This window comes from Aulonocara sp. 'chitande type north' Nkhata Bay, linkage group LG6 (assembly GCF_057382095.1).
Source record: "Aulonocara sp. 'chitande type north' Nkhata Bay isolate Kocher_YH1m ecotype deep benthic linkage group LG6, A_spYH_male_GT1.1, whole genome shotgun sequence".
Classification (NCBI taxonomy): domain Eukaryota; kingdom Metazoa; phylum Chordata; class Actinopteri; order Cichliformes; family Cichlidae; genus Aulonocara; species Aulonocara sp. 'chitande type north' Nkhata Bay.
This window is the reverse complement of record NC_141349.1, coordinates 34,175,811-34,187,859: the sequence shown is the minus strand read 5'-3', so window position 1 is coordinate 34,187,859 and position 12,049 is coordinate 34,175,811. Positions and strand designations below refer to the sequence as shown.

The 12,049-nt window shown below is 36.7% G+C and overlaps 1 protein-coding gene across 4 annotated transcripts in view; it reads left to right on the top strand.

Annotated features, from left to right (window-relative positions):
• LOC147328249 (complement C3-like) overlaps nt 1-11,739 on the top strand; it is a 33,892-nt gene extending 22,153 nt beyond the window's left edge. For 3 of the 4 annotated variants that reach the window (XM_086296482.1, XM_086296483.1, XM_086296481.1), the window contains exons 22-43: nt 886-1,098; nt 2,354-2,417; nt 2,505-2,594; nt 2,741-2,947; nt 3,097-3,172; nt 3,313-3,472; nt 3,639-3,734; nt 3,967-4,117; nt 6,321-6,406; nt 6,831-6,908; nt 7,020-7,175; nt 7,462-7,524; nt 7,648-7,729; nt 7,848-7,896; nt 8,010-8,100; nt 8,193-8,282; nt 8,379-8,481; nt 9,470-9,559; nt 10,439-10,531; nt 10,621-10,708; nt 11,136-11,276; nt 11,472-11,739. In XM_086296482.1, coding sequence (XP_086152608.1) covers nt 886-1,098; nt 2,354-2,417; nt 2,505-2,594; nt 2,741-2,947; nt 3,097-3,172; nt 3,313-3,472; nt 3,639-3,734; nt 3,967-4,117; nt 6,321-6,406; nt 6,831-6,908; nt 7,020-7,175; nt 7,462-7,524; nt 7,648-7,729; nt 7,848-7,896; nt 8,010-8,100; nt 8,193-8,282; nt 8,379-8,481; nt 9,470-9,559; nt 10,439-10,531; nt 10,621-10,708; nt 11,136-11,276; nt 11,472-11,613 — 2,409 coding nt within the window. In that variant the 3' untranslated portion in view covers nt 11,614-11,739. Of the gene's footprint in view, nt 1-885; nt 1,099-2,353; nt 2,418-2,504; nt 2,595-2,740; nt 2,948-3,096; nt 3,173-3,312; nt 3,473-3,638; nt 3,735-3,966; nt 4,118-6,320; nt 6,407-6,830; nt 6,909-7,019; nt 7,176-7,461; nt 7,525-7,647; nt 7,730-7,847; nt 7,897-8,009; nt 8,101-8,192; nt 8,283-8,378; nt 8,482-9,469; nt 9,560-10,438; nt 10,532-10,620; nt 10,709-11,131; nt 11,277-11,471 lie in introns of all 4 variants that reach the window. The other variant, XM_086296478.1, reaches the window with a different exon arrangement.
• The last annotated feature ends 310 nt before the right edge of the window (nt 11,740-12,049 follow it).

Below are 12,049 nucleotides of genomic sequence, written 5' to 3'. Positions count from 1 at the left end.
TCATGTTGTGTTCTCAAAATCCTTTGAAAAAAAGAGAACTGATTATTAAAGAGATTATTTTAACAAAGCTTAGAAATTTAGTGCGTGTTAACCATAGTCTGCTCATTTTATGTAAAAATGTAGTTTGTTGTTGTTTTGGTTCATGAGCTTGAATTTTTTTAATTTGTGTGTTATATATAAGTGTAGACTTGTATATAGTTAAACATTATATAATGCTGAATTTTGAATATTGATTTATAAATAATAGAATTTCAATCAAGGGGGTAGGAACAGAAAAAGTGTAAGTTTCATCCTACTCCTTTTCGAGCATAAACATTGTGTAGACAAGATATATATATTGATAGATATTCACAAAAAGTTAATGTCATTAAGTTTTTCTTTTCTCTTGTTATTTTAGTCATAATTACATGTTCAAAGTAAAACGATTCTATCTATCTATCTAGGCTTATCATATATTACTAAAATTGAAGAGTACGATCCCTTTTTCTGGTGGTGGTCAGAGGGCCCGGTGGCCCCAGTGTCCGGCAGCCTCGCCTCTGTCAGTGCGCCCCAGGGCAGCTGTGGCTACAATGTAGCTTGCCGTCACCAGTGTGTGAATGTGTGTGTGAATGGGTGAATGACTGAATGTAGTGTAAAGCGCTTTGGGGTCCTTAGGGACTAAGTAAAGCGCTATACAAATGCAGGCCATTTACCATTTACCATTTTTCATGTTGAGTTTATTACCTTCGTTTTCTGTAAATAAGGAGTAACTGAAATTGCCGAAAGTTAAAGGAATGCTCAAAAAAATCTCCGTATTTCATCAGGATCTTTGTATTCTTCCAGTTTGAAACACCACATGATCAGTCTCTTCTCCAACTTTGTCATTGCTGTTTTTCTTTTATAAAGGTACGCATTGATTTGACTGAGGAGGAGCACGTGTGCAGTTCAGCTTCCAAACGTGGTAGGTATCGCCAGGAGGTCACTGTTGGGCCCGAGACCACACGATCTGTCCCCTTCGTCATTATTCCCATGAAGGAGGGAGAACGGCGCATTGAGGTTAAAGCAGCTGTTAAGGACTCATTTCTCAATGATGGCATCATGAAGATGTTGCGGGTGGTGGTAAGAAAACCAATGTTTGCTATTTGGATGCCCAAAAATGTGTTCAATATCACTTTCTTATTAAATAAAACAAAAACCAAAAAATGTCTTATCTGAATGTGAACAGGCCTTTCAAAATTGTAGTAAAGGTAGTAATAAAATAATTTGAAAGTTATTGTTTGTTGAGGTTTAGGCACAAAAAGGAACAGACAGAAACAACAACTGGAGTCTGGCTCAATCCCAGACCAAACATCAGACTGATAATTTTGTACACTAATAATATGTGTTGATCTTTTGTTCTAATCACTACATGATTATTACTGCCAAAAAATTTCCCTTAACAATCTCAGAAATCATCAAAAATATTATCAATAATCATACTGGTCAAATGCATTTTTAGTTCATTGCTTGTTTTGTGTCTATTTTGTAAAAGGGATTTTATTTAAAATGTGACTTAGGTCAAGTTAGAAAAACTATGTGATTTGAATTAAAATAACAGGTTAATATGGTTAATGTTGCAGGAAGTCTGTCACCTTGGTTAAAGTTACACGGGAACAATATTTAATAATTACGTATAGTTAAAAATAGATAATGATGTTGTTGAAATTTAAATAGACCTGACAGTTCAAGCTAAGTCAGACATCTAAAGCTTTACAGATGGCCAAAATGTTGCAACCAGACAGTTAAGTGAAGGATTTTCAAAACATCAACACTTAGTTAACAGTGTTGAGGATCCTGCCACTTAACCACATCATGCCAGATATCACAGAATTGTCTTGAGAATTTTTGTAATGTTCATAAAACGACACGTCAAAAATATTGTCATCTTGAAAATAGTTTCAGCTTCATACCAATATTGATGATGTTATATTTTATATTATGTTATATTTTATATATTGTAAGGAAAAATACTCTGTGCATAACATAACATTGTAAACCACCACAGTCACTTAATTATTATCTGCCTCTCAGCAGCACACTTTCAGTATCTATTGCAACTACAAAGTACATATTTTATAGCTGCAATAGTAAGTTAACTACTAACATCATTTGCATTTTTGCTGCTGTGGCTACTTCTCTCACACATCGAGGGAGGTTCACTTCACACAACAAGAATACAAAGTTAAACTGAGTTTAGTCATAAAGGCTGCAGTTAGGCTTAGAAGGACAAACTGTGGAGGACTTAATTTAATTATGGATTTATTTCCTGTTTTGTAGCTACTGCACTTTTCTTTGCTAAAATAATGATGACTTCCAATGTTTGTCTGTTTTCCAGCCTGAGGGCGTGCTGGTTAAACATCCAAAGATCGTGACTTTAGATCCTGTTAAGAAAGGAGAAAGTGAGTTTATCTATTAAAAAGCTAGATTCTAATTATTCAGTCACACACTGATTTTCACCTTAATAAAACCTTTTTTTCTCTGTTTAGATGGTGTACAGAACGAAGTTCTTAACAGTGGAATTAAAAGGAAAGATTTGGTTCCAAACACACCTACTAGCACACAGATCTCTGTGACAGGTGAGAAATATTTAATATTTATGCAGTTTATGTGATTCAGTGGCTATATCACCCTGAAGCTTCTATTATATATTGTTATTGTTGACATTCGGGACTGACTACCTTAATGGGTGTTGTGAACCTTTTTTGTATGTGTATGCATGCAGGGAGAGAACAAGTATCTCAGCTGGTGGAGAATGCCATTGGCGGCAACTCAATGGGCACTCTAATCAGACAACCCTCGGGCTGTGGAGAGCAGAACATGATCTCAATGACCCTGCCTCTTATTGCAACCTTGTATTTGGATAAAACCAACCAATGGGAAACTGTGGGCTTTCAGAAACGTAATGAAGCTCTCCAACATATAAAAACTGGTAGGCTCTCACAGATGTACATGAATTCTTTGGTAACACAATAAACACACAGAGCGCCTCAAAATTGTTTCTAATTGATAAGAGTCAGATGCAAGTTGAATAGCAGTGAAGTAAAAAGATTGTTTTATTTCTTTAATTGTTTCATCAAGGTTACACAAACGAGTTGGCCTTCCGTAAAAATGATGGATCGTTTGCTGCATTTGTTTCTCGCCCAGCTAGCACCTGGTGAGGCACCCACAAACATCCATGAATTCATACATAATATTTTGCACATGCTGCTTTAATTTCTGATTTTGCAAAGCCAATTTATAGTAAGGGCAAATAAATTATATTAAGCTATTGTATCCCCTCTTCCTGTCTATAAGGCTGACTGCCTATGTTGCCAAGGTGTTTGCAATGGCCCATCATCTGGTTGCAATACAAGATAATGTAATCTGTGATGCTGTCAAGTACCTTATTCTCAGAGGACAACAACCTGATGGTGTTTTCAAAGAATTTACAGCTGTAATCCACGGAGAGATGAATGTGAGTGCACTGATTTCATTAACACCAGTTCTTCATCTATACTTAAAATACAAAATAACTTATAACTAAATGAGAAACCAGTTATACAACTGCCAATCAGCTTTTATAAATATTAAAAAAAAGTTCTGTTAGAAATAATAATAATATGTTTGTGCTTCATCTGTAGGGTGATGTGGCCGGCTTAGATTCAGACGCCTCCATGACAGCTTTCTGCCTCATTGCAATGCAAGAGTCACGCTCAATATGTTCCGACACTGTCAATGTGAGTATTTCACCTGCAAACATTGTTGTTACAAAGTATCTAAAATAATCAAACGGTGATACTTTCTATTGCACTTGCATTGAAGATTTAAACCACAGACCAGCAAAAACAGACAGAATTTAATTAATTTCACCAACATGTTCTGTAGGCTCACAAAAGGATGAAGAACATTATGTTCCGTTTTCCTGTCACTCATTATCTTCCTTTCTTTTTCCTTTTTTCATCTGCCCAGAGTCTCCCAGGCAGTATAGACAAAGCAGTGGCCTACCTGGAGAGGCGCCTGCCCAGCCTCACCAACCCTTATGCTGTGGCCATGACATCATATGCACTGGCTAATGAAAACAAATTGAACAAAGAGATCCTATTCAAGTTTGTTTCCCCAGGTATGTTCACACACACACACACACACACACACACACACACACACACACACACACACACACACACACGCATGCACGATCACACACACACACACACACACACACACACACACACACACACACATACACACCGCACATGTTTGCACAATCAGTTAAATGTAACTATGATTATTACAGTCTCAGTGAATTCCAAAAACCAGTGAAAAAGAAAACTGTACTGCAAAAATATATTCTTGAGGATTTTTTCAGTGCTTTTCAGTTGCTACCCTGTTCTTCTCTCATACATACAGGACATAACCATAGGCTAAAATACAAAAAAAAAATTTGTCATTAATGGTTGGTAATGGTGCAAATGGACTCAAGATGTGGAACTCAGAACAGGTCCAGCAATAGTGCTTTTATTTACAGTAAAGTTACAAAAAATGACAACAGAAGGAATTGTGAGCTATTGTGTCCAGGTTTGCAATATTTACAGATCCACAGAAACTCTACAGGGAAAACTCTCTGTCTTAAAAACTCACTGAGACACAGCCAGGATTCCTGCGCAGAAATGAGAAAAATGTGAGGTGACAACAATAGACAGAACATAAAAACTTCATATATGTGCCGACAACACTAACTCTTTGCTGTTCAACAATCAGGCCTGAAATATGGGTATTCCTCTAGCTTAAATCGCAGACAGAACAGCTGATTACCAACAGAAGAGTTTGGAAACTCCAGATTTGCTGACACCAGAGGTGGGGAACTTTTTGGATTCATTTCTAAGTCGAACATGTTTCGTAGATACCCTGCCAAACCCTCTGGCCTTCCAGATGCACTAAAGGTGGTGCAGATGCTGCTGCACGTGGACAGAACACTTACCTTTAGTTGCCAGAAACAGGGGAGGTTGTTAGCCCAGCAACGCCTCAAATGTCAGCCAAGTGGGAGCCTAGTAGCCAATGACGTCATAGTGTTGTGGGCTTACTTGATTCAGGTTAGCTGCGTGCTCCACCTGGACTAATTTGTGTAGTGGAGAGCCGCTTCCAAATCCTGGTTGCCTTATTTGGTCAGCACACTAGTCTGCAGAAAGAAGGAAGTCAGAGGGAAGACTAACCCAGGCACAAAACTCTCTCCAGGCATAGGATATTTAATTGGGCCCCTTATTATGTCTTGAGAGATCCCATGCAGACGAAACGCATGATTCACCAAATCTGTGATGTCTCTAACTAAAAGGGCAATTTTGAGAGAGCAGCAAAATGTACAGACCTTGAAAAACGGTCAAGGATGGTGAGAATGACAGTGTTACCTGCAGTTGAAAAGAGTCCAATGCAAAGTCAAATGCAATGTGGGACCAAGGGCATCCTGGTATTGTTAGTGAATGCAGCAGACTAACTTGAGGGGTGTGAGAGGTTTTCCTTTGAGCACAAGTGGAGAGGGCAGACACATGCTCCAAAACCCTTATTCAGACTTGGCCACCAAAAGAAACACTGGAGAAAAGTTAATGTTCAATGGTCAATGTGGTGAAAGTAAAAGTATATCTTTATGGAAAATTTCTGAAATTTTGTGATAAACCTGCAGAATAGAGGATAATTCAAGTGGTTCGGAGGATACAGAGATGTTAACTGGTTTTCTGGGAGATGTGGCTGATTTTAGACAGAGGTGATAGCCATTGTTCTGCCACAAATGAGGGAATTCCTCTAGCTTGAATAGAAAGCCGATCATCTGAAGACTACCACGAGGTGATTGTTTTAACTCTTGGTGTTCGGACATGAGATGCGGGAAATGGAGGAAGGACCTTCCCTTGGAACAGAAGGCGTGGTTAGAGGGACACACAGTGAACACACACACACACTGACAGAGGGAGATGAGCGAGAGAGAGTTGAGGAGAGACAGACAGAAGTGGGTGAAAAGCACTGAAGACTGGAAGACCATGACTTTTGTTATTCATGAATTTTAAAATTTACTATTTTATAAAATATCTGAAAAAATCTCATCAATTTTCTTGTGTTCCTGAAAATTTTACTTATTGAATATTATTGATTCATTTCTGACTTCTCAGTAAAATCCAGTGTGCCTACTCGAATTTGGGTATATATTTATCAATTTACTTTTATCTAATGAATACCAGTATTTTTTTTAACTTGAAAAAAGTTTTTACATTTTTTCTAAAATATTTCTGTTTTATATTATAGTAATAAAAATGTACTTGTGTGACTGTGTCTGTCAGAGCTATCTCACTGGCCTGTACCTAGAGGCCGTATTTACACTTTGGAAACCACAGCTTATGCTCTTCTTGCTCTTGTCAAGTCTCAGGTGAGCATGTCCAAATTATATCATCCATCTGTCATTCATGTGTCTCTAAAATATTATAGGTTTTGGACACAAAATCATTGAAAATTTACTTTACAGTATTTAAATACCATTGCTGACCATTCCAGAGTTACCATTTATTTAACTGTGAAATTCCAGCTCAATGAAGATAATTTCTACATTTATTTTTATGTTGTGTTATTATTGTGTGCAAATACAAATTAAAACAAATAAGACATTGCTTTGTACAGAGTCGTTATGAACTATGAAAAACATTGCATTTTCTTTCATTAGGCAAGTTTCTGGACTGGATTTGAATTATACCCAAATAAAAAGCAGATTAGAAAGCCTTCAAAGTACCTTTGAAAAATGTTTTTCCATAATTTATTTTAACACTCTACTCCTGTCCTTTGCTGTTTTAATAAAGAACTTTGAAGATGCCAGACCTGTTGTGAGATGGTTCAACGCACAACAGAAGGTGGGCGGAGGCTATGGATCAACTCAGGTAACACAAAACTTCCTGTCAATCAAGATATCATAGGCAGATATTTTATACATATTATCCCACCTTATAACCTTTGCCTTTCTTTATCTCCCCCACTTTTCTTCTCTCCAGGCTACTATAATGGTCTATCAAGCTGTAGCAGAGTACTGGATCAACGCTAACGAACCACAGTATGATCTGAATGTGGACATCAAGTTGCCAGGAAGGTCGGCACCTGAAAAGTACAATTTCAATCAGAACAACCACTATGCCACAAGAACGTCTAAGGTGAGAAGAAGCAACACAAACACAGTCACCATGTAGCACAATTTGTCAGTCTGAAAACATGTCCTCTAGCAGTAAATAAATCTCAGTACTGCTAGTGTTTCTGTCTTTTTGGCAATCCATCTCACCACTCTGCAAGCTTTTTGGTCTATTTCCTTTTTTCCTGTCTAACAGACATTCAATGCAATTTAAATTCAGTCAGTGGGAGCAAAGTGAGCTTATCTCTGTTTTTTTTCTCATAATATGTACAAACACATCTTTGTGTGTTTGTACATATTAATCCCAACAGATTAACGATATAAACCAGGACATCACAGTGACTGCTAGGGGAACAGGAGAAGCAACAGTGACAGTAAGTTATCTGTTAGTTGATCATTTCAGAATCCTAGACAAGGCTTTTTAAACCTTAAAAGAACAGTATTACAAAGACTTATTTATCACACAATATAAAAACACACTTTTTCTGATGCAACAGTTGGTATCACTGTATTACGCTAAGCCCAAAGAACGGGAGAGTGACTGCCAGAATTTTACCCTCAAAGTGGATCTCGTAGAAGGTACTTTGATGTCCTTTATCTCCTCTTTTTATTTTACTTATCTCATTAAATCTGTTTGCTTCAGTTTATGGCATTTTATTTGTTTGTGCTCATTTTTTCTTTTTCCTTATTCTTTCAGAAAAATCAAATGCAGATGAAAAGATATACAAACTTAGGATAGAGGTCATGTAAGTACAATGTAAACTACACTTTAGAAATAGTTTTGGCTTAATAGGATTTTTTTGTTCCCGTCCATTTAACTCTGCTGTCATTTGAATCATTCTTATCATTCTCTCTACAGGTATAAGAACAGGGATCGTGATGCAGGCATGTCAATCTTGGATATTGGCTTACTAACTGGTTTTGCTGTTGAAACAAAAGACCTGGATTTGGTAAGAAGTTATGGTAATGTTATGTGGTTACAGTTAACCAAAATAATAAGACCTCTTAATGTTTAAAATTTGGCCTTTTTGTGTGTCTCTAGTTGTCTAGAGGACGTGGCCGCACCATATCAAAATATGAGATGAACAAAGCCCTGTCAGAAAGAGGCTCACTCATCATTTACTTGGACAAGGTTGGAAATCACTCCAATCGTTCTTCTTATCCCCCTTTTTTCCACTTTGCCTGGGTTTTTATTTATGCTTTTCCCTGTCTATATTTCAATTCCCAGGTTTCTCACACACGACCAGAGGAAATTGCTTTTAGAATCAAACAGGAAATGCCAGTGGGCGTCTTACAACCCGCATCTGTATCTGTCTATGAATACTATGAACGTAAGTCTCATAAACATGTTACCTTTGTTATTCTTCAGGTGTCCCAATCACTTCCATGGCTACAGGTGTATAAAAAAAGCGCCTAGACATGCAAACCTGTGCAACAAGTCCAGTCATGAGATTTCCTCAAATATTACTAAATATTCCACAATCCACTGTTAATGCTATTATAACAAAGTGACAGTGATGAGGAACAACTGCAACTCAGCCATTAAGTGGTAGGTCATATAAAATCACAGAGTGTGGTCAGCAGATGCTGAAGCACACAGAGGTTGCTAACTTTCTGCAGAATCAATAGCTACAGATCTCCTAACTTCATGTGGCCCTCAGATTAGCAAGCACAGAGCATAGAGAGTTTCATGGAATGTCAGGAGCTCGGCTTGGCCCCTTATTTCCAGTTAAAGAAAATCTTAATGCTTCAGCATACCAAGATATTTGGACAATTTCACCATCCCAACTTCGTGGAAACAGTTTGGGGATGGTCTCTTCCTGTTCCAACATGATTGTGCACCAATGCACAAAGTATGGTCCATAAAGATATAGATGAGCAAATTTGGTTAGGAAGAACTTTACTATCTTGCAACAGTCTTCACCCCAATAGAACAGGTTTGGGATGAATTAAAATTGGAGAGTGTAAACTAGGCCTTTTTGCTTAATATTGGTGTCTGACCTCACAAATGCACTTTGGGAAGAATGATCAAAAAATCCTATAAACACACTCCTGAACCTTGTGGAAAGCATCCCAGAAGAGTTGAAGCTGTTATTGCTGCAAAGGTTGTGCTGACATCATATTAAACCCTATGGATTAAGAATGGGATGTCAGTCAAGTTAATTTCTGTGTGAAGGGAGAAGAGCAAAATACTTTTGGCAGTGTAATGTAAATAGGCACACTATGCCATTTTATTCGATCATTTTCATATACATTGTTATATCTACCATAACTGTCACAAAATAACAGTCAAATACTTGTTTTTTTCCCTCAATGCAGAAACACGCTGCGTGAAATTCTACCATCCAGAGAGGGAAGCTGGAAAACTACTGCAGCTCTGTAGAGATAACATATGCACATGTGCTGAAGGTAAACACAATTATATATATAATCATATAAATCTGATTAAATAAGCTTATTTTAAAACTGTAATTAAAAGGTTTTCATGTATTTTTATATTAACTTTAAATGGTACAGAAAACACCAGTAGAAGTGTTATTAAAGTAAAGGTTTTATTTTAAAAGTCAAATTTTGAGCAAAAATCAGAATCAGAATTGCGTTTATCGGCCATTTATATGCACATATACATAAGGGCTGCCACAAATGATTATTTTGATAGTCAACTAGTCACTGATTATTTTTGCGATTACTTGACTAATCAGATCAAGCGTGATGCAAGCGTGAGAAAAACTGATTCATGCAACTAGACAAAGAGCACAAGCACACAGCAAATCTACAACAGGATAGTTTGGACTAATGTCCAGACCCCAACCCATTTGAAATGCTGTAGCAAGAATATGATAGACTTACACATGGGCAAACTTAAAATTCTTGAAACAAAGTGAGACACGGATTTTAGAGAAAACAATTACTTATTACTGCTAAAGGTGATTCTGCAAGCTTTTGAATCATTGGGTATACTTTCACACTGCAGTATTCTGGCCTGTGAAAGCACATTTGTTTTTCATAACTAGCTAGGGTGCTATTAGTAACTTTAGATGTATGCACAAATCTACAATTATAAAATCTGAAAGACGCCTATTTTGGCAAATGTGATTTAAAATTTGTTTTGCAGTAAATAATCAAAGGTTTATGTTAGAGACTGTAGTCACAACACTCAGAGCAGGAATTAAATGCTTACTGATATATTTGTTGTGTAGTTGACCTTCATATACCTGCAGTCACCTATCAACACACATGTATACATCAGCTTTGCATTTTTACCCTGTCCCTATTGTGTACTTACAGAGAACTGCAGTATGCAGAAGAAGGAAAAAATCCCCAATGATGACCGCCAAGCTAAGATTTGTGAAAGTACAGAGACCAGCAAAGTAGACTTTGGTAAACAAACATAAATGGGTTACATTTAGTTTTATTTAATAGGATATAGTAATGCAAAAAGCTAAAAACTATACTTTGGCTGCCCACAGCTTACAAAGTACTGGTTGAAGAGATTGTAGAAGAGTTATCCACAGACAGTCACAAAGTCAAAGTGCTGGACCCCATCAAAGAAGGCAAGTAGCTACGTCCTTTAAACGTCTATTTTAAGAGAAATTACTAGTTGTTGTTTTTTGTGGCATTAAGATAGCAGTGATGGTTATTTTCTATTATAGCCACAAAAAAATAGGCAATTTGAAGGACAAATCGAGCATTTTATAAAACTGCTGCATGCTTTTGTACTAAGAGGTACATTTAGTGGTTGACACCATTTGCTATCAGTAAGCCAGATTAGCTTGTCTTGCTGATACCCATTTTCTAATTTAACATTTAATACTCAGCACAAGCATATTGCCAAAACACTTATATTACACATAAGACACTATTATGACGATACAACTAGGAATGTATATGGACACAGCAGCACTGTGTTTAACTATAACTTGAGCAACACATTCAGTCATTCATAAATCACTGCTCTCAACTGTCATATCTTAATTACAGGGAGTCTTGATGTTGGTCCACTGAATAAACAGCGCATATTTCTCAGTTATCAACACTGCAGAGAAGCTTTAAGTCTGGAACAAGGAAAAACCTACCTTCTCATGGGCTCAGATAAAGATATTCACAGAGATGACAAAAAAGATACGTAAGTATATTGTTTGTCTGGCTGTGCTTGTGTGTGGTGTATATTTAAACTAATCTCAGAGTTCTATTCATTAATCATACCTTCAGTGAATAAATGTAATTTTCTTGAACTGTGTATATTTATCACAGTTGTTTTCTTCTGTATTTTGCTGATTGGTCACACAAACACCATTTTTCTTTCAATTGTTCTTTTCAGATTCGAGTACGTAATTGGTGAGAGAACCTGGGTTGAGTATTGGCCTACAGCAGAAGAGTGTCAGACTGACAAATACCGGGATACCTGCCTGGGCTTGGAGGAGATGGTCAATCAGTACTCACTCTTTAGCTGCATCGGCTAGTAAAACAAAACAAAAAAAATCTAATTTTGTTATTCTGCTGTTTTTACAATTTTCTGTAAAACAGAAACCAATATAACATAAGGGTTTCACCATTTCACTGCAGTGATTAAAATGTATTCAAATGGGGTACTGGCTCTTAGTGTCTTTTGTTAAGTTTATGGTGGTTGAAAAATTTCTCGCATTTCTAATACATTTGAAATGTAACAAGCACAACGAAGAATAAAACTTTTGAAATAATAATAGTAATTTTAAATGCTGCGTAAGTAATTGTAAATTGTGTATCACTTTTTAACACCTTATATTTTAGAAATAGAAATAATTACACTGTAGTTACAGTTAAAGAGTGAATAAGTAATTCTAAGTAGTACCTAAATTCTGAATATTTTTAACAAAAAGGGGACACAAATTATGCTGGATGTAATTTTGTAATTTTAGG